General features: G+C 39.1%; 1 protein-coding gene across 1 annotated transcript in view; it reads right to left on the bottom strand.

The window, feature by feature from the left end:
- The window catches only part of DEK (DEK proto-oncogene), a 40492-nt gene that overhangs the window by 3385 nt on the left and 14124 nt on the right, over nucleotides 1-22983 (bottom strand). Inside the window, exons 7-9 of the mRNA XM_030928673.1 lie at nucleotides 21655-21843; nucleotides 9088-9223; nucleotides 8172-8320 (exon numbers count right to left, since the gene is read on the bottom strand). Of these exons, the coding sequence (XP_030784533.1) occupies nucleotides 8172-8320; nucleotides 9088-9223; nucleotides 21655-21843 (474 nt within the window). The remainder of the gene's footprint in view (nucleotides 1-8171; nucleotides 8321-9087; nucleotides 9224-21654; nucleotides 21844-22983) is intronic.

Below are 22983 nucleotides of genomic sequence, written 5' to 3'. Positions count from 1 at the left end.
AGCATGAGCCGAAGCAGGGCGAGGCACTGCCTCACCCAGGAAGCGCAAGGGGTCAGGGAATTCCCTTTCCCAGCCAAGGGAAACCGTGACACACAACACCTAGAAAATCGGGTCACTCCCAACCTAATACTGCGCTTTTCCAACAGTCTTAGCAAATGGCACACCAGGAGATTATATCCTGTGCCTGGCTTGGAGAGTCCCACGCCCACACAGCCTTGCTCATTGCTAGCACAGTAGTCATAAGATCTAACTGCAAGGCAGCAGTGAGGCTGGAGGAGGGGGGCACCCACCATTGCTGAGGCTTGAATAGGTAAACAAAGCCGCCAGGAAGCTCGAAATGGGTGGAGCCCACCACAGCTCAAGGAGGCCTGCCTGCCTCTGTAGATTCCACCTCTGGGGGCAGGGCATAGCTGAAAGAAAGGCAGCAGAAACTTCTGCAGACTTAAATGTCCCTGTGTGACAGCTTAGAAGAGAGGTTCTCCCAGTACAGAGTTTGAAATCTGAGAATGGACAGACTGCCTCCTCAAATACCCCCGAGTAGCCTAACTGGGAGGCACTTGCCAGTAGGGTCTGACTGACACCTCACATGGCCTGGTGCCCCTCTGAGACAGAGCTTCCAGAGGAAAGATCAGGCAGCAACATTTGCTGTTCTGCAATATTCGCTGTTCTGCAGCCTCCGCTGGTGATACCCAGGCAAACAGGGTCTGGAGGGGACCTCCAGAAAACTCCAACAGACCTGCAGCTGAGGGTCCTGACTGTTAGAAGGAAAACTAAGGAACAGAAAGGACATCCACACCAAAATCCCGTCTGTATGTCACCATCATCAAAGACCAAAGGTAGATAAAACCACAAGATGGGGAGAAACCAGAGCAGAAAAGCTGAAAATTCTAAAAATCAGAGCGGCACTACTCCAAAGGAACGCAGCTCCTCGCCAGCAATGGAACAAAGCTGGATGGAGAATGACTTTGATGAGTTGAGAGAAGAAGGTTTCAGATGATCAAACTTCTCCGAGCTAAAGGAGGAAGTTCGAACCCATCACAAAGAAGCTAAACACCTTGAAAAAAGATTAGACAAATGGCTAACTAGAATACTAGTGTAGAGAAGTCCTTAAATGACCTGATGGAGCTGAAACCATGGCACAAGAACTACGGGATGTGTGCACAAGCTTCAGTAGCTGATTTGACCAACTGGAAGAAAGGGTATCAGTGATGGAAGATCAAATGAATGAAATGAAGCGAGAAGAGAAATTTAGAGAAAAAAAGAGTAAAACGAAACTAACAAAGCCTCCAAGAAATATAGAACTATGTGAAAAGACCAAATTTACATCTGATTGGTGTACCTGAAAGTGACGGGGAGAATGGAACCAAGTTGGAAAACACTCTTCAGGATATTATGAACTTCCCCAACCTAGCAAGGCAGGCCAACATTCAAAAATTCAGGAAATACAGAGAACACTACAAAGATACTCCTCGAGAACAGCAACTCCAAGACACATAATTGTCAGATTCACCAAAGTTGAAATGAAGGAAAAAATGTTAAGCGCAGCCAGAGAGAAAGGTCAGGTTATCCACAAAGGGAAGCCCATCAGACTAACAGCGGATTTCTCAGCAGAAACTCTACAAGCCAGAAGAGAGTGGGGGCCAATATTCACCATTCTTAAAGAAAAGAATTTCTAACCCAGAATTTCATATCCAGTCAAACTAAGCTTCGTAAGTGAAGGAGAAATAAAATCCTTCACAGACAAGCAAATGCTGAGAGATTTTGTCACCACCAGGCCTGCCTTACAAGAGCTCCCGAAGGCAGCACTAAACATGGAAAGGAACAACGGTACCAGCCACTGCAAAAATATGCCAAACTGTAAAGACCATCCATGCTAGGAAGAAACTGCATCAACTAACGAGCAAAATAACCAGCTAACATCTTAATGACAGGATCAATTTCACAGATAACAATATTAACCTTAAATGTAAATGGGCTAAATGCTCCAATTAAAAGACGCAGGCTGGCAAATCAAGACCCACCAGTGTGCTGTATTCAGAAGACCCATCTCATGCGCAGAGACACACATAGGCTCAAAATAAAAGGATGGAGGAAGATCTACCAAGCAAATGGAAAACAAAAAAAAGCAGGGGTTGCAAGCCTAGCCTTTTATAAAACAGACTTTAAATGAACAAAGATCAAAAGAGACAAAGAAGGCCATTACATAATGGTGAAGGGATCAATTCAACAAGAAGAGCTAACTATCCTAAATATATATACACCCAAAACAGGAGCAACTAGATTCATAAAGCAAGTCCTTAGAAACCTACAAAGAGACTTAGACTCCCACACAGTAATAATGGGAGATTTTAACACCCCACTGTCAACATTAGACAGATCCACGAGACAGAAAGCTAACAAGGATATCCAGGAATTGAACTCAGCTCTGCACCAAGTGGACTTAGTAGACATCTACAGAACTCTCCACCCCAAATCAACAGAATATACATTCTTCTCGCCACCACATCACACTTACTCCAAAACTGACCACATAGTTGGAAGTAAAGCACTCCTCAGGAAATGTAAAAGAACAGAAATTGTAACCAACTGTCTCTCAGACCATAGTGCAATCAAACTAGAACTCAGGATTAAGAAACTCAATCGAAACCGCTCAACTACATGGAAACTGAACAATCTGCTCCTGAATGACTACTGGGTACATAACGAAATGAAGGCAGAAATAAATATGTTCTTTGAAACCAATGAGAACACACACACAACATACCAGAATCTCTGGGACACATTTAAAGCAGTGTGTAGAGGGAAACTGATAGCACTAAATGCCCACTAGAGAAAGCAGGAAAGATCTAAAATTGACACCCTAACATCACAATTAAAAGAACTAGAGAAGCAAGAGCAAACACATTCAAAAGCTAGCAGAAGGCAAGAAATAACTAAGAGCAGAACTGAAGGAGATAGAGACACAAAAAACCTTTCCAAAAAAAAAAAAAAAAATCAATGAATCCAGAAGCTGGTTTTTTGAAAAGATCAACAAAATTGATAGAGTGCTAGCAAGACTAATAAAGAAGAAAAAGAGAAGAATCAAAGAGACGCATTAAAAAATGATAAAGGGGATATCACCACAAATTCCACAGAAATACAAACTAACATCAGAGAATACTATCAACACCTCTATGCCAATAAACCAAAAAATCTAGAAGAAATGGATAAATTCCTGGACACATTCACCCTCCCAAGACTAAACCAGGAAGTTGAATCCCTGAATAGACCAATAATAGGTTCTGAAATTGAGGCAATAAGTAATAGCCTACCAAGCAAAAAAAGTCCAGGACTGGACAAATTCACAGCCGAATTCTACCAGAGGTACAAAGAGGAGCTGGTACCATTCCTTCTGAAACTATTCCAATCAATAGAAAAAGAGGGAATCCTCCCTAACTCATTTTATGAGGCCAGCATCATCCTGATACCAAAGCCCGGCAGAGACATAACAAAGAAGAGAATTTTAGACCAATATCCCTGATAAACATCGATGCAAAAACCCTCTATAAAATACTGGCAAACCGAATCCAGCAGCACATCAAAAAGCTTATCCACCATGATCAAGTGGGCTTCATCCCTGGGATGCAAGGCTGGTTGCACATACTCAAATCAATGACATAATCCATCATATAAACAGAACCAAAGACAAAAATCACATGATTATCCCAATAGATGCAGAAAAGGCCTCTGACAAAATTCAATAGCCCTTCATGCTAAAAACTCTCAATAAATTCGGTATTGATGGAATGTATCTCAAAATAATAAGAGCTATTTATGACAAACCCACAGCCAATATCATACCGACTGGGCAAAAACTGGAAGCATTCCCTTTGAAAACTGGCACAAGACAGGGATGCCCTCTCTCACCACTCCTATTCAACACAGTGTTGGAAGTTCTGGCCAGGGCAATCAGGCAAGAGAAAGAAATAAAGGGTATTCAGTTAGGAAAAGAAGAAGTCAAATTGTCCCTGTTTGCAGATGACATGATTGTATATTTAGAAAACGCCATCGTCTCAGCCCAAAATTTCCTTAAGCTGATAAGCAACTTCAGCAAAGTCACAGGATACAAAATCAATGTGCAAAAATCACAAGCATTCCTATACACCAATAAGAGAGAGCCAAATCATGAGTTAACTCTCATTTACAATTGCTTCAAAGAGAATAAAATGCCTAGGAATCCAACTTACAAGCGATGTGAAGGACCTCTTCAAGGAGAACTACAAACTACTGCTTAACAAAATGAAAGAGGACACAAACAAGTGGAAGAACATTTCATGCTCACGGATAGAAGAATCAATTTCATGGTATTCACCATGAAAACTGCCATACTGCCCAAGGTAATTCATAGATTCAATGCCATTCCCATCAAGTTACCAATGACTTTCTTCATAGAATTGGAAAAAACTACTTTAAAGTTCATAGAGAACCAAAAAAGAGCCTGCACTGCCAAGACAATCCTAAGCAAAAAGAACAAAGCTGGAGGCATCACACTACCTGACTTCAAACTATACTACAAGGTTACAGTAACCAAAACAGCATGGTACTGGTACCAAAACAAAGATATAGACCAATGGAACAGAACAGAGTCCTCAGAAATAATACCACACATGTACAACCATTTGATCTTTAACAAATCTGACAAAAACAAGAAATGGGGGAAGGATTCCCTATTTAATAAATGGTGCTGGGAAAACTGGCTAGCCATATGTAGAAAGCTGAAACTGGATCCCTTCCTTACACCTTATACACAAATTAATTCGAGATGGATTAAAGACTTAAATGTTAGACCTAAAATCATAAAAACCCTAGAAGAAAACCTAGACAGTAACATTCAGGACATAGGCATGGGCAAGGACTTCTCATCTGAAACACCAAAAGCAATGAAAATAAAAGCCAAAATTGACAAATGGGATCTAATTAAACTAAAGAGCTTCTGCACAGCAAAAGAAACTACCATCATCAGAGTGAACAGGCAACCTACAGAATGGGAGAAAATTTTTGCAAAAAGCCAAAACTGACAAATGGGATCTAATTAAACAGCAAAAGAAACTACCATCAGAGTAAACAGGCAACCTACAGAATGGGAGAAAATTTTTACAATCCACCCATGTGACAAAGGGCTAACAGCCAGAATCTACGAAGAACTTAAATTTACAAAGAAAAAAATCAAACATCTTGATCAAAAAGTGGGCAAAGGATATGAACAGACACTTCTCAAAAGACGACATTTATGCAGCCAACAGACACATGAAAAAATGCTCATCATCACTGGCCATCAGAGAAATGCAAATCAAAACCACAGTGAGATACCATCTCACACCAGTTAGAATGGCGATCATTAAAAAGTCAGGAAACAACAGGTGCTGAAGAGGATGTGGAGAAATAGGAATGCTTTTACACTGTTGGTGGGACTGGAAACTATTCAACCATTGTGGAAGACAGTGTGGCGATTCCTCAAGGATCTAGAACTAGAAGTACTATTTGACCCAGCCATCCCATGACTGGGTATATACCCAAAGGATTATAAATCATGCTACTATAAAGACATATGTACACATATGTTTACTGCGGCACTATTCACAATAGCAAAGACTTGGAACCAACCCAAATGTCCATCAATGATAGACTGGATTAAGAAAATGTGGCACATATTCCATGAATACTATGCAGCCATAAAAAAGGATGAGTTCATGTCCTTTGTAGGGACATGGATGAAGCTGGAAACCATCATTCTGAGCAAACTATCACAAGGACAGAAAACCAAACACCACATGTTCTCACTCATAGGTGGGAATTGATCAATGAGAACACCTGGACACAGGAAGGGGAACATCACACACCATGGTCTGTCATGGGGTCGGGGGATGGGGTAGGGATAGCATTAGGAGATATACCTAATGTAAATGACGAGTTGATAGGTGCAGCACACCAACACGGCACATGTATACATATGTAACAAACATGCACGTTGTGCACATGTACCCTAGAACTTAAAGTATAATAATAAGAAAAATTAAAAAAAAATTGTTTGTCCCTTGTTCTTTCCCTGCAAAACCCCAATCCTGAATTGGTCTAACTACTCATTCTTCTATGGTTAAGCCTAGACTACAGATGGCTGTGGGAAAGCAGCTTTGAAGAGGCGGGTCCCATTTTCAGTTCATGGTATTCATCTCCAAAGGCTCCTCCCCCAAAACCTCCTAGTCGTCAGGCTCTCCTTTCATTCCCACCAATGGCAGTTTCACCTCCTTATTTAAGTGTCTCACACTCCTGTCACAGCCAAAAAAGCCGTTATTATGAATTCCTTCAATTTTCTGACAGCTCTTTCCCCTCCAGTTTTATCTGGATTCATCAATGGTACTTAATTTTCTTTGCCTCCACAGGACCACCCTTCAACTCTCCTGTAACTTCTCCTTTCCCACCAAAATGCTTTCTCCCCTCCACCCCTACTGCCCATTAAAAATACTTTGTCGTCTACCCCCATTTACCTATTTTCCTTCCAAAGACAGCTGCTGGAAACAGAAGATTTACTTTGTTCATTTTCCTCACTATTCATTAACTCTTGCTTTTACCACCCCAGGTCATCGTCTCCTAATTGCAGACTCCAAAAAAGGTCAGGTCCTTCTCACCTGACCTCCCCATGTTAATAATCCCTTTAAAAAAATTACATGAAGGTATTCACAAAAATCCTTCTAAAATGGACAGAACTAGTTTCTCTTTGACTTCCTCCTCACTTCACACTGTTATTTTAATGACGACATAACTGGGCGTCCTGCTTCTCTCATCTCATCCTTTGCCATTCCATTGTTCTTAATGTTTCCAGGATAATTTTTAAAAAACAAAAATATGTGTTATGCCCCTGCTAAATCTCTCTCAATAATCTACACAGCCTCTCAATTCGTCATTTATTTCAGGAAGAAACTGAAACTGTAACATGGCATATTTTAAGATCTGCAAAACTCTAGTATTTTCTCCTAACTTCTGTGAGGACTTCTTTCTAATCCTAGTCTTGAGACATGTTGAACTAATACTATTCCTTGCAATTATCATTTTGGTTAATGTGTTACTGTTCCTCAACTGTATGGAATGGGTGATGGTCCACTAGGAAATTCAGTTAAGAGCTCTTCCAAGATGCTTTTCCAGACTCCCCCAGCCTCAAGTAGGGTGCTTATTCCGTGGTGCTGCAGCACCTTCCATATTCCCCTAACATGGCCCTCACTTACAATATTTTAATTACTAAAATACTTATCTCTTTCTATCCCACTAGACTGTAAGCTCCTCTTAAAAGCCAAGTAATGGCTTCTCTGGTTCCACCTGTAACATTAAAAAAAATTTTTTTTTGGTAGAGATGGGAATCTCACTATGCTGCCCAGGCTGGTCTTGAACTCCTGGCCTCAAGCAGTCCTCCTGCCTCAGCCTATCAAAGTGCTGGGATTACAGGCGTGAGACACCACATCCAGCTTCTAGCTGTAACATTTAGTCCAGTGCCTGAAATGTAGTAGAGAATCAATGAATGGTGAATGAATAAACAAAATAATAATCAATGTCCTTTAAAAAAGCATAGACTATTTCACTTTCGGTCCATTCCAAATTGTAATTTTATTTTACCACAACAGACAAGTTTCTAAAATTTCCATAGAATCCCTATGGAATCATATTCAAGACTAGGCCACTTTATTTCCTAAGAAGTATTAGAAATATTAGAAAAATGCTACAGAAGTCTGAGTTAAGAACCTAATCTATAACAGCTCATTTATCACACTAACAAGAGAATAAGGCGGTTCATGAGATTCTGCTTCTTTAAACTAACATAAACTAAGGATGCATCAATAGAAACAACCTCCAGACCAGAAAAAGAAAGTTCATTATGTGGTTTGGAATGTATCACTTTAATTTTATTCACTCCAATTTTACTCATTCTAATGTTATTTATAAAAATAAACCCATTAGGACAAAAACTTAGACTATTTTATTTAAAGTGGTATCCCAGCACCTGCAAGGAGATCTGGCATACAGTAGTTCAACAAGTATTTTTTCAGTAAGTGAATGCACATAAGTATTTAGCTTCAAATTAAGAGATAAGTGAAAGAATTTTTCTAGTAAAAGCAAAATAATCTAAACACTTGTCTAATTACCTTTTTGCAAATCTGTTTCATTGTGACTTCTTCCAAGTTAGCACTGGCCAGTAATTTCTTTATTGTTTCCTTTAATTCTTCATCTGTAGGGGGTTTCTTCAACTTTTTAATTAAAGGTTCATCATCTGAACTATCCTCAGACTCACTTTCTAAAAGTAATACAATAATAATAATTTTTCTTACATAGTAAATTAATATTTAACAAAGGTTGAGATGAATTTTAAACTTTCAACAGATTCTCAAAGGGGTGTTGGATCAAAAAAATTATAAATCACTGCTCTATAGGTTACCTATAAAACATGCATACAAATTTTATGTCAATTTGAAATATCAAAAACTATAAAAAACTGGTATACAGGTTGGGCATCCCTAATCAAAAAATCCAAAATCTGAAATGTTCCAAAATCCAGCTTTTTAGAGCCCCAACATGACACCACCAGGAGATAATTCCACACCCGACCTCACTGACGGGTCGCAATCAAAACTTGGTTTCAGGCCAAGGGCAGCGGTTCAAGCCTGTAATCCAAGTGCTCTGGGGGGCCAAGGTAGGAGACTCACTTGAGTCCAGCAGTTCAAGGCTTCAGTGAGCTGTAATGGCATCACTGCAATAAATAATTTATTTAGCTAAAATATTAATCTACCTTCAGGCTATGTAAGATGAATATGAAACATGAATGAATTTCATGTTTAGACTGGGTCCCATCTCCAAGACCCCCCCCCATATATATATATATATCAAAATCTGAATCACTTCCTGTCCCAAGCATTTCAGATAAGGGATGTTCAACCTGTATCACTTCTCCTCACAATGTTCTCTGCAGTTTACCTGTTTCCCCCACACACTTAAATACTATGTACAACACATTAATACATGCTGTATCTTGAAAGCTGCTGATTAATGTTATTTCTAACATACCTTTTTTGGAACTGTTTTGATTCTTCTTGGTGGTGCTGCTATCTGCCTTCTTAACATTGGCACTTTTCACAGATTTTTTACTTTTAGGAGTAGCTTTCTGTTTAGGTTTTTCTCTTTTGGCCGTCTTTTTTGGTGGCTGTTACAAAGGAAATCAAAAGTACATATATTGATGAGATTCAATGCTATCCCATCCCATCCCTCTACTTCCCCTATACCCCCTTAATAATATTAGAGGAAAATTAATATATTTGGTATCACCAATTAAAAACTGTTTTGGGGAGATGATTAATATACAACAAACTTTTATCCCAACAGAAGTCTAAGCATGACAAATCACAATCACACACACACACACACACACACACACACACGAGTTGCCCATATTTATTCTGCACTATGGATAAACTATATATGCATTACGCTACTTAATCTTGGGGGGGAAACCCCTAAATATAGATATTATCTTCTCTATGTTCCCTCTCTCTCAACTCTTTTTTTTTGAGACACAGTCTCGCTCTGTTGCCCTGGCTGGAGTGCAGTGGCACGATCTTGATTCACTGCAACCTGTGCCCTCCGGGGTTCAAGCGAATTCTCCTGTCTCTGCCTCCCTAGTAGCTAGAATTACAGGTACTTGCCACTACACACGGCTAATTTTTGTATTTTTAGTAGAGATGGGGTTTCAACATGTTGGCCAGGCTGGTCTTAAACTCCTGACCTCAGGTGATCCGCCTGCCTTGGCTTCCCAAAGTGTTGGGATTACAGGCGTCAGCCACCACACCTGGCCTAGAATCTTGTGTTCACTGATGTTTCTCTAACTCCTAAAATAGTCTCTGGTATACAGTAGTTGCTCAATAAATACTTATGACTATATGAGAAAACTAAGGCTCAGTGTGGTTACCTTGTCTACAGTCACATTAATAAACAGGCAAGATTCAAATATAGATGTGACTCCAGAACTTGTGTTCTTAAACACTAACCCACAGGTGATTAGACACAAACAAAATACATAAATATGGATAGATTAAAATGACAGGCCGGGCGTGGTGGTCATGCCTGTAATCCCAGTACTTTGGGAGGTCAAGACGGGCTGATCATGAGATCAAGAGATTGAGACCATGCTGGCCAACATGGTGAAACCCTGTCTCTACTAAAAATACAAAATTATCTGGGTGTGGTGGTGGGCATCTGTAGTCCCAGCTACTCAGGAGGCTGAGGCAGGAGAATCACTTGAATCCTGGAGGTGGAGGTTGCAGTGAGTGGAGATAGCGACACTGCACTCCAGGAGACAGACTGTCTCAAAAAATAAAAAAAATAAAAAAAAAAAAGACAAAATCAGAGTTCATACTTTGTCTCATGTGGAGCCTATGAAATTAGAAAGCATTAATTCTTAGTTTAATTAATATTCCCAAAGGAAAAGCATCCTATTAAACATTCCAAGATAACTTAAATTCTCCCCTTTACACACCAAAACTACTGAAATCACTTGACAGAATGTTTCTCCAAATGTTTAACACTCTTGATTCCTGAGTGTTATCCTAAGTCAACCTGTTTTTTTTTGAGATGCAGTTTCACTCTTGTTGCCCAGGCTGGAGTGCAATGGCGCGATCTCGGCTCACCGCAACCTCTGCCTCCCGAGTTCAAGTGATTCTCCTGCCTCAGCCTCTTGAGTGGCTGGGATTACAGGCATGTGCCACCATGCCCGGCTACTTTTGTATTTTTAGTAGAGACGGGGTTTCTCCATGTTGGCCAGGCTGGTCAGGAACTCCCGACCTCAGGCGATCCACTCGCCTTGGCCTCCCAAAGTGCTGGGATTACAGCCATGAGCCACCATGCCCGGCCAAGTCAACCTGTTTTTAAAGACATAAGCCCTGTGTTGAACCTGTCCTTTAAAAAAGTATACAGACCAATCTGTTCCAAAAGTGGCCTCAAGCTATTCATTGGATTTTAGTGTATTTAAAAAAAAAAAAAAAAAAAAAAAAAGATGGTCTCGCTATGCTACCCATGCTAGACTCAAACAATCCTCCCACCTCAGGCTCCTGAGTAGTTGGGACTACAGGCACATACCACCTCACCTGGCTGGATTTTACTGTTTGTCTTTCTTTTTGCTAATATACCATCACTGTATCTATTTATGCAAGCCTATCATCACCCTGCACTACTTCAATAATATACCACTAGCTGGGAAGTGTGTAGTTTAACTGCTACTAAAAAAACACATTTTTAGGCTGTCAAAGGGCTGCCATGCTTCTAAAAGTAAGTACATGAATCTCCCGTGGACTTCTGCCATTCACAGGCTATTTTAACTTACTCCTAATTCTGAGAGATGTTCTAGATTGTGTGGGGCTAGAGGACAAGTATCAATGATTTATTATGATCAACTTAAACCAAGTTTTAAGGTTTATTAAGTGTCCACCCAGTTCACGTGAACTATGTATCAGGCTCTGAAAGGGAATCCTAAAAATTCTTAAGTTCTTTAGCACACTTAATACACAGAATAAAATAATCATGATTACATATCATTTTTTAGTTAAAGGGTAATAAAATCTGGACTTTGTAGGTACAAGAAACTAAGTTATTCCTGAAAGGGTTGAAGAGGCTGAGCAAAAGAAACAACAGTATTATTAGTAATTACTCAATCTCCATTCAAATTAGAAAATCAGAATTAGATAACTGAAACACTTCCAAAGCCTTTTAAGGTCTGCCATTAAAATTTTAGATGGGATACACAACATGGCATCATTTTAAAACCTGCAAATTGCAAGTAGTGATAGTTTGACAAAGCATAAACATTTACAGTAATAAATAACAAGTCATCTCCATAAAATTTTACTTCTGTATAACAAAACCACCTTTCTACATTTCCTATCTGCTGTAAGGGAGTAATGTTCTACAGTTTTTCTAAATGGACAACTAACCTGTCATCTATTAAAATTTCTAAAAGACTGTAAATATACTGCACAAGCACTAAAGAAAAAAATATAATAGTTCAAAGAATACAGGCTCTAGCGGCAAGCCGCCTGGTTTCAAATTCCAGCCCCAGTACATCTCTGGGCCCTTGTCTCCTCATTTACAAAACAAAAAGAAACAGTAGTTCCTATGGTTTTATGAGGCGTAGATACATTAACACATGAAAGTATTTTTGGTAGTACCTGGCAAATAGTAAACACTATTTTAACTATTATTACTGAGTGCTCCCTTTTGTAGAATAAGAAATTCATTATGCAAATATAATTTCCTCTAATAACTTAAAATTTCTAAATGGTTTCAAAAAGCAGGGTGCAGTGGCTCAATCCTGTAATCCCAACACTTTAGGAGGCTGAGATGGGAGGATCACTTTAGGCCAGAGGTTTGAGACCAGCCTGGGCAAAATCAGAAGACCCTAACTCTAAAAAACTAATTTTCTTTTTTTTAAAAGCAGGGCAGATATATAGACTGTAAATTATAAACACAGTGAGACAGACTCAAAAACAACTGTATTAACTAGCCATGATATATCACACTTATTTCACTACACGATGGTAGATATGACTTGGCCCACAAACATCTATAGTAATATGTCATGTCATTTATACAGGATTTCATTTATCTTTAGCAACCAGCTGCAAATTCTTCTGTGACAACATCAAGGTAGGAACTTGGTAAAGTCTCTTTTTTAGATTAAAGCTGAGTTAAGAAATCATGAAAACTGAACAGTAAAACAACTAATGAATTTGTATCGTGTGCTTTAGTCCTGCAGGTGTTCATCACTTCGGCTGCCCTGAAGGTTATTAGGTATAGGAGGAATAGGTCTCTGGAAAATGGGGGCATCTCAAAGGACATACCTTGGTATTAGGACACAATGGACAATTTTTGGCTGTCAAGGTAAACATGGGAACCAGTATTTGGAGGTAACAGAAAAAAACACAGGGAGAGCTGAGAAGGCAAGTTAAACTATGTCCACTTTAATTTTACATGAACTTTCCAATCTTCATTACTCTCATTCCTCCCCTGTACTTAGGAAAATCCCACTCATGATTCTAAACCCAGCTTAGCAATTACCTCCTCTAAATCTTTCACAAGACCATCAATTTGATTAATCCATACTTGGCCTGCAATTCATTATCCCTATTTTATGGAAGGTATTGTGAAGCTTTAAGAACAAGGGTGTTACAGCCAAACTTCCTGATTCCTGAGCACCTGTATATATTTTTGAAGCTCCAGAGCTGACTCATCTAGCTATACCACATAAAATGAAAAGCCCATTTATAGACTAGATTTGTCACCAAGACTTTTCTTTAAAGTGTCAGATAGTAAATATTTTCGGCTTTCCTGGCTACACATAATCTTTGTTGCATATTCTTCATTTTTTTAAACAATCATTTAAAAATGGAAAAACCATTCTGAGCTTGAGGGCTGTATAAAAACAGGCGGTAGGCTGGACTTGGCATACAGGCTATACAGTCTGCTGATTCCTAGATTATGAATTATTGGAGCTATATACAGAAAAGGCAGGAACCAGATAAAGCGATCAACAGGTCAATTCCTCCAATTATCAAGTTTTTAATAGCTTTTAGTTTTAAGTTCTGATAAACACAAGTGGATTTATACACATTAACTTTCTTAAAGTTACTGCTTAAAATCAAATTTTGATCTAAATCAGGAATTCTAGAGAGAACTCTGAAGATAGAAGTACATAAACAAGAAGCTTTAGAAAGAATACTAAGCCATGCACGATGGCTCAACCCTGTATGTAATCCCAGCACTTTGGGAGACCAAGGTGGATACATCACTTGAGGCTAGGAGTTCGAGCCAGCCTGGCAACATCGTGAAACCCTGTCTCTACAAAAAATTAGTTAGGCGTGGTGGCATGCACCTGTGGACCCAGCTTCTAGGGTGACTGTGCCACCAGAATTGCCTGAACCTGGGAGGTAGAGGTTGCAGTGAGTAGCAATCGTGCCGCTGCACTCCAGCCTGGGCAACAAAGCAAGACTGTCTCAAAAAAGAAAGAGAGTAATACGGTAGTCTCCCTTTATCTATGGTTTCTCTTTCTGAATGTGGTTTCAATTATCTGTTGTCAACCATAGTCTGAAAATATTAAATGGAAAATTCCAGAAGTAAACAACTCATAAATTTTAAATTGCATACTGTTCTGAGTAGTGTGATGAAATCTCATGTCATCCTGCTCACTCCTGCCCGGGATGTGAATCATCCCTTTGTCCAACATATCCACTCTGTAGATGCTCCCAGCACCTTGGCCCATTAGTCACTAGCAGCCATGTTGGTTGTGGTATCAATTGTTGCAGCATCGTTGTGCTTGTGCCCAAGTACCCTTATGTGACTTAATAATGGCCCCAAAGCCCAGGAGTAGTAACGCGCAATTCAAACATGCCAAAGAGAAGCCATAAAGTGGTTCTTTTAAGTGAAAGGTGAAAGCTCTTTACTTAAGAAAAAAATCGTATGTTGAGGTTGCTAAGATCTACAGTAAGAACAAATCTTCTATATGTGAAATTGTGAAGGGAAAAGAACTTTGTGCTGGCTCTGCTGTCAAAACTCAAACTGCGAAAGTTACGGCTACAGTGCAGGGTAAGTGCTTAGTTACGACGAAAAAGGCATAATTTGATGGTGGAAAACATGAACAGAAACATGTTCCAAATGACAGCAATCAGGCTTGGCATGATCCGAAGTTTCAGGCATACACTGGGGGTCCTGAAACGTACTCCTTTCAGGTAAGAGGGGACTACCGTAAAGAGAAAGCACTAAAAAAGTTCCTTATATATTATATCCTCAAATACAAAAATGAGGATATATACCTCACCTCTCATGGAGTCAAGACTAAATGAGATGCAAGATGTGAAAGCACATGGCATACACACTTTGAATAGTTTCTTCCTTGTAGGAGATAGTAAGTGCTTACTGAATGAGTGGTACTTCCTGGAAGACAGAGGACGTGTCTCATTTTTTTTTCTCCCACTTAGCAAAATGCTCAGGTATAGAGTAAGACAATCATTTTGAATGAGTGAGAATAATGAATCTACCACCAAACATATTAGTCACACAACAATGCCCAGACTCATGGGTTCTCTATAGCATGGGTTCAACCTACATTACTCTAGTTTCACCTCTCATTGCTCTACTTCTGGGCACACAACTCTAACCACAAGTTAGTCAAAGGCACCCTGCCTTCCCTGCTCCTTATCTTTGTTCACATGTTGTTTTCTCTCCATTCCCAAGGTCAACTTGAATTGGCAGTACTTCCACTTCTACCGAAAGGCTTTCCTCAACAGGCATGAAGATTTTCCTTCTTTAGAAATCCTATAATGCTAAGTATAAAAGAGCATTTGCTTAGAAAATACTTTCTGTAACCCTAACAGCACTTAAGCATACTCCCAATTCACTAACTTGAGCAATCAAAAAGTGGTTACCGCAGAAATCAAAAGCCAGTGGGCAACAGAGCAAGAACCTCTCTCTACAAAAAATTTAAAAATCACTAGGCCTGGTGGCAGGATCACTTGAGCCCTGGAGTTCAAGGCTGCAGTGAGCCACGATCTCACCACTGTACTCCAGCCTGGGAAACAGAGTAAGACATACGACTCTGTCTCAAAAATAAGTAAAGGACTGACCCCCATTTTAAGTCTCTTTCAAAATATCTTGAAAACTTCAGTGATTATAATAAAAACATTATATGGCATTATGAGGAAATAATGTTGAAAATACTCATAATGGTCAACATCTTGTTATTTAACCTAACTGGAGACAAGACTGAGTCTTTTAACAAAATGGGGGGAAAATTAGTTTTAAAAAAAGAATAAAGACAAAGCTGACTTCCAAACTGTCATGAGATTTAAAGATTCTTCTCTATATGATGAGTGGTTCAATCAGGACCATCAAGTATTTCTGATGTTCTAAAGGGGAACAAATAAAAATGAACAGCTGCCATTAATTTCAGATAGTACAAGGTATTATAACCTAAATTTTTAAAGGATCAGTAATACAGAAGTTTCAAAAATTTGAAGGGGATTTTCCCTGTCTCTGATAACCATGAAGGTACAGAATCAGAGGAATGACATAAGCACTTTTTGAAGAAAGGCAAAAAAATATCTTGGGAAAGCAAGGCTTACCTATCATTTATAGGCAGCAGGGCTCTTGAAGGAGGGTCTCCAAAAAAGACGCCTGTCACAGAGCCAGAATTCTGTCCTCACAGCAGAAAGGTTGTACTGGGTGAACAGATGAACAAAATAAAAATTAGCTTAAAATACACTATTCTTTCAACAACTTGGCTGAGAAAACTCAGAACGCCAAGAGGAAAGAATGTGCAAGTCCAGTTATATTTCACAGATGATTATGAAAGCAAGTTTAAATGGGTTTTAGTATGGTGATTATTCAATTCTGCCTTCCAACAAAAGGTTTAAATGGTTTATACAGACTTTGCAATTCCTCTGATCAATGTGTGAGAGGAGGAGATAGTTTAGTTTTTTAAAACACAATGTGAAAGGACTAATAAAACTTTCACATTCACCTTACCACTACCAGATAATCCCCTGAATGGTCCAAAGAGACAGTTCACCAAAACTTATAATGGAGTTTCTCTGACTTGGCAAACATTGTAGGATGGCTCACTCAACAACCCACTTTTGATTTGCCTTCCTCTTAGAAAGGTAGGAAAGCTGATACCTAGATCTCAGAGCTTCTCTTGCAGTTAGGTGGGCCGATGACAAAGTGCTGGCTGATGCCATGTATATGGAGATCTCCGGTAAAAGGCATCCCATTCAGGGAAAAAAGTAGAAATATCACTAGAAGAAAACCTTTTGCTCTTCCCTATCTGGAACATGAATACAATGTCTAAAGGTAAAACAACCACCTTGTGGTCATGAAGTTAATTGCCATATACTAAAGATGAGAGATCAGGAAAGGATGGTACCCACATCCTCAATACCTTTCTTGAGCTGCTGTACTGGCCCTGGAATTCCCTGTCTGTGGGCTTCTTGTCATGAAAGAAAAATTAACTCCTGTTTTGAACATTATTAGTAAGGTTGAGAATTATTTCAGCAGAAAACATTCCTGATAACATATGGCAACATTCAGATAAATTCTAAATACTCATAAAGTAAAACTCCCCAGTTTGTTTCATTCTTTCCAGAAATACATATGTGCTATAAAAACACTAGAAAATGAAAACTGAAGAGGTATTAGGGTAAGATGAAAAATAAGTAAAATACACTTTTAAAGGGTCTAAAAGACTATAATTGTTTTCTCCAATAGATACTGTTTCCCCCTTCTTTTTTCTGTACTCTGCAGTAATTTCTCTATGCCTCAAGGTTAACATCTGTGAATAGCATGACCAAACGTGGTTTAACTTGACTGGCTGATACGGTCTGGCTCTGTGTCCCCACCCAAATCTCACCTTGAATTGTAATAATCCCCACGTCATGGGAGGGACCCAGTGAGGGGTAACTGAATCATAGGGGCAGGTTTTTCTCATGCTGTTCTCATAACAGTGAGAAAGTCTCACCAGATCTGACGGTTTTATATAACGGGGAGTTGCCCTACACATACACCCTCTTGCTTGCTGCCACCTAAGATGTGTCTTTGCTCCTCATTCGCCTTCCACTATGATTGCGAGACCGCCCCAGCCATGTGGAGCTGTGAATCAACTAAACTCCTTTATAAATTATTCAGTCTTGGGTAAGTCTTTATTAACAGCGTGAGAACGAACTAACACATTCATTTTAGCAGTCTGCCCTGAAGAAGCTAATCCAACATAGGAACCAGCTGATTTTCATAATCAATTTAGAGAAAATAACCTGTTTATTTTCCTATTCTCATCAACAGAAAAAAAAAATCATCCACCACTTCCTTCCCAATTGCTCTCCTTTTACTGCCCTGAAAAGCCAACGTCCAAGAGACAAGATAATAAGGAAATTCAAAGTGGCTCTTTTAAAAAGGAATTTCTTTCTGAAGTTACTCTCACAAAGAATACCTGCTTTTATTTAATTACAAGGAAAACAATTGCAAACCTATTGTGAATCACTCACTGCATATCATAAAAACAGAGGCACAGGTACAGAAAACCTCAAACAAGTGCTTTAGCAATTATCAGCTAATATGCTAAATCTGACATTTTCTTTTAAATTACTTTTTTAAAACTCTCATTGCAACTAAACATATGGATTTCAGTGACTTCATTTTAACATAAAATGAATTTACTTATAAACACCTTAGTCTTCTACACATCTAAAGTTAAATATGAAACTAGCAGGAAAATAAATATAATTTAACCTCACATAATTAGCCAAAGGACAACTACAAACTTACTCTGCTTGCATAAGATTTCTTTTTTTTTTTTTTTTTTTTTGAGACGGAGTCTCGCTCTGCCGCCCGGGCTGGAGTGCAGTGGCGCAATCTCAGCTCACTGCAAGCTCCGCCTCCCGAGTTCACGCCAGCCTGCCTCAGCCTCCCGAGTAGCTGGGACTACAGGCGCCCGCCACCTCGCCCGGCTAGTTTTTTGTATTTTTTTTTTTTTTTAGTAGAGACGGGGTTTCACCGTGTTAGCCAGGATGGTCTCGATCTCCTGACCTCGTGATCCGTCCGTCTCGGCCTCCCAAAGTGCTGGGATTACAGGCTTGAGCCACCACGCCCGGCCAAGATTTCTTACTTCAACAATGAATAAGAGTACATTTGACTATACAGTTCAAAATCCTCATTTTACAGAGGAAACTGAAAAAAGTAAAATCAATCTACCCAAAATTCACAGTTATGTACTCCAAGAAAATCAGAACAAGAAGCTGATCTTAATGAATAAGAGTATTTTATTTATCAAAGAAAAATCCATTTTAGGAAATAAACAGAAAATTAACTCAGTAATTTCCTATCATAAATAAATCTACAGGCAATCCAAAACTTTTGTGACTGATTGCAACTTTTCTTCATGGCTTCTTAGAAAAGAGGTCCTTTCATAGTAATGACCAAAAATAGCTCCACTTATGAAGCTCCTAAGGTGGCTGCCATTTAGAACTCAGTCTTCATAAAATGGAATAAGGAAAAACAAAGTTGCCACAGATATACTGTTCCTCCTGCCAGAACTTACCTTTCAAAGGCCTTTCACAGAAACTGAATCAGCAATAAAAAGTTGAAGACAGTGCTAAATTTAAATGGCCTGTAGAATACTAATACCTATGCTTGTTGGAGGGGACATTTACCAGGAAAAAGAAAGGGGGCGGGGGAACAATTTCTCAGTCCAAATTTTATTTTACATTTTATAAAATCTGTCAAGTACTAGCAAAGTTAGGAAAAAAAAAATCCCTCTAATAAAATACGAGATAGCTTTTATATTGTGTGATTTCATAGACCTAATGTTTGTAAAAGCATTTTTACATTTTCTTCTCCCATGGATTTTCATCAACTGACCTGGGTTTCTAGCCACAGATCCCAGATTAGGGCACTACAGAAAGTAAAGGTTTGATTTATAATGAGATGGTTCCACTTGTGATTATTATCCTGGAACCAATATGGGTATAAATCAGGTATCATCTGCATACACCAAGTTCAACTACCTCTACTTACGACTATGGGACAACAATTTAGAAAGCAAATTTTAAAAACGAGTGTAAAATGCTCTCATTTTTTTTTTTTTTTTTGAGATGGAGTTTCACTCTTGTTGCCCAGGCTGGAGTACAATGGTGCCATCTCAGCTCACCACAACCTCCGCCTCCCAGGTTCAAGCAATTTTCCTGCCCCAGACTTCCCCCATAGCTGGGATTACACGCATGCACCACCATGCCCAGCTAATTCTGTATTTTTAGTAGAGACGGGGTTTCTCCATGTTGGTCAGGCTGGTCTCGAACTCCCGACCTCAGGTGATCCGCCTGCCTCGGCCTCCCAAAGTGCTGGGATTACAGGCATGAGCCACCACGCCCGGCTTGCCCTCACTTTTTAACCTGCACCTAGTAATGACAAGAAGATTCAATTCAGAAGTTTTACTTGTCATAACACATCATTTTAATTCTAATAATAACAGCAACTAATACATACTACATGCACCAGGCACCGCTCTAGGTATTTTAAATAAAATCCTTTAATATGACCCTAGGAGACTAATACTATTATCACTCCTCATTTTACAGATGGGAAACTGAGGTACAGAGTTTAAGTAACTTGCTTATAGTCATACAGTAATAATCCAATATAGAAGTCGGATTTGAACTCAGTTTCCAGAGCCCATGGTAATGTCTCTATGAAAAAATTACACACTTATATTCTATGACAACATTTCGTGCTTTAATTCTGCCCATAAAGAGAGTTTAGGAAACTGAATGGCACACAGTAGACACCAAATATTTCCTGAAGATACTATTAGTTTAAAATGTTCCCCTATTTTACACACACACACAGTTTTCCTCCCTCCAATCCATAAAGACCTTAGTGCTCAGATTCCTTATTTTCCTTCGTGCCAAATATATATTAAGATATTTATGAAGCACCTGTTAGATTTGTAACCATCTTTCTTAAATGATGAAATATTTCATACTTAGCTTTATAGAAGTCTTTATAAAATCTGACGTTAAAACAAGCATGAATTGTAAATAATTCAAGACAAACATACATACTAAACACACACACATATCATATAATAACAGAGTTCACTATATCTTTATTTCTTCTAATTCAGTGGAGACGATTCCTCCTTATCTCGCCCCAGGGACATCTGACAATGTCTGAAGAACATTTTTGGTTGTCACAAGGGGGGCTTGGGAGTATCACCCACAACTAAGAATCATCCGGCCCAAAATGTCAAGTTGACATTATCCATGTCCCTAAATCAGGCAAGGTTGATTACTCAATCTATAGAGCAAGTTCTGACCTTTGCAGGAAAACACCAAAGCAAAGTTAAAATACAGTCTACCAAAACATCATTAACAATAATAGAAACCCATCTCCTGTAACCACTCTCCATGATCTACTTGACTGAAGAGGTTAACCCTCCTATTTAATTGCTTCAGCAGTTTTCTTCTTCATGAAGTTTCATTTTGGAAACTAAGTAGTCTCAACTTTTACAAATATTCCCAAATAAAAGAAAATGACAGGTAATACAAACCTTATCCACTCATTACATAAACTTCAAATGCTATTTATTTTCATTACGTACTCCCCAAAAGGTTGAGGGGGAAAGAAAAGGCCCTTAAGTCCCTTGTTTTTTCCATAAAATGATTCAAGTCAATTACAAAATATCAATATATTATGAAAAAAATCCTCAAAGAATCTGCTCCTATGTGGTCCCATTCAGTATATGCACCACTTCTGCTTCCCTTCCTATTTATCTACTCTAGTCTTCAAGGTCCAGCTCAAGGCCCACTTCAAATCCAGTTCATCCCAACCTCACTCTTTTCTGACTCTCATATTCTGACATGGTAACAAAACTAAAAGCTCTTTAAGGAGAAGAAATGGGTTCATACTTAATTATTTCTGCATCTTCAGAATTAAAAACAACCAATAAGGAAGGAAGTGTTTTTCTGGCTATACTTAACATATAGCAGAAATATTTAACTCTCCCCATGGAAAGAAATGATTTAAAAATATAGTAAAGCATTTTACCTCCTCTTCACTTTCTTTATCTTCATCATCTGAAGACTCTTCCTTGTTTTTCTTTTCATCTTCATCACTACTAGATTCATCTGACAGAATTTCAGGACATTTGGTTCGCTTAGCCTTCCTTGCCATTCCAGAACTGTTCCGTTCCTTTTTACTGCCTTTGCTAGAAGTTTTTTTAGATTTTGGCAATGGCTGCATAAAAAATTTATAAAGATAACACCAATGAGGTATAATATTTCAATCAATCCTGTTCTTGATAACTTATCAACTCAATTTCTTGTTCTTCTCTCAAGAAATTGTATTTACAAGCCCAGCAGCTTTACATAGAATAATCTTTAACTGTGTCAGGTTAACCTAAAACTGTTACTGATACCATTTCATTTGTGTTCTAAACACCTAATAAGACCCTTCTCAATTGTTGAGAAATATGTATTCTAGGTTCTGACATGGGACTAGAAGCTAAAGACACATTATGTTAAGCTCCAACGGCTGTTAATACTTTGTCATGATAATATTTTAAGTTAGAGTTGTAATTTATTTCATCCCTACAAGCATTAAAACTGTCACACTGCCAGAGAAGCTCCTTGCTTTAGAAGGCCCAACACTCCAATCAAAGGAGTGGGAGGAAAACCTTTTTTTCTTTTGAGACAGAGTCTCATTCTGTTGTGCAACAGCTGGGATTACAAGTGCGCACCACCACGCCCAGCTAATTTTTGTATTTTTAGTAGAGACAGTGTTTCACCATGCTGGCCATGCTGGTCTCAAACTCCTGACCTCAACTGATCCACATGCCTTGGCCTCCCAAAGTGCTGGGACACAGGCGTGAGCCACCACAACTGGCCCATAAAAAAAATGTATAACTTGATTACCAATTATACATCCTGAATTTATGAATGAACTATATGGTTTATATTCATATTACTTCTGGCTTCTTTTTTTTTTTTTTTTTGAGACGGAGTCTCACTCTGTCGCCCAGGCTGGAGTGCAGTGGCCGGATCTCAGCTCACTGCAAGCTCCGCCTCCCGGGTTTACACCATTCTCCTGCCTCAGCCTCTGGAGTAGCTGGGACTACAGGCGCCGCCACCTCGCCCGGCTAATTTTTTTTTTTTATTTTTTAGTAGAGACGGGGTTTCACCGGGTTAGCCAGGATGGTCTCGATCTCCTGACCTCGTGATCCGCTCGTCTCGGCCTCCCAAAGTGCTGGGATTACAGGCTTGAGCCACCGCGCCCGGCCCCTTCTTTTTTTTTTTTGAGACAGAGTCTCGCTCTGTCACCCAGGCTGGAGTGCAGTGGCTGGATCTCAGCTCAATGCAAGCTCTGCCTCCCGGGTTT

The sequence above is a fragment of the Rhinopithecus roxellana genome, chromosome 4, assembly GCF_007565055.1.
Source record: "Rhinopithecus roxellana isolate Shanxi Qingling chromosome 4, ASM756505v1, whole genome shotgun sequence".
Taxonomy (NCBI): Eukaryota; Metazoa; Chordata; class Mammalia; order Primates; family Cercopithecidae; genus Rhinopithecus; species Rhinopithecus roxellana.
This window is presented reverse-complemented; position numbering and strand designations above follow the sequence as displayed.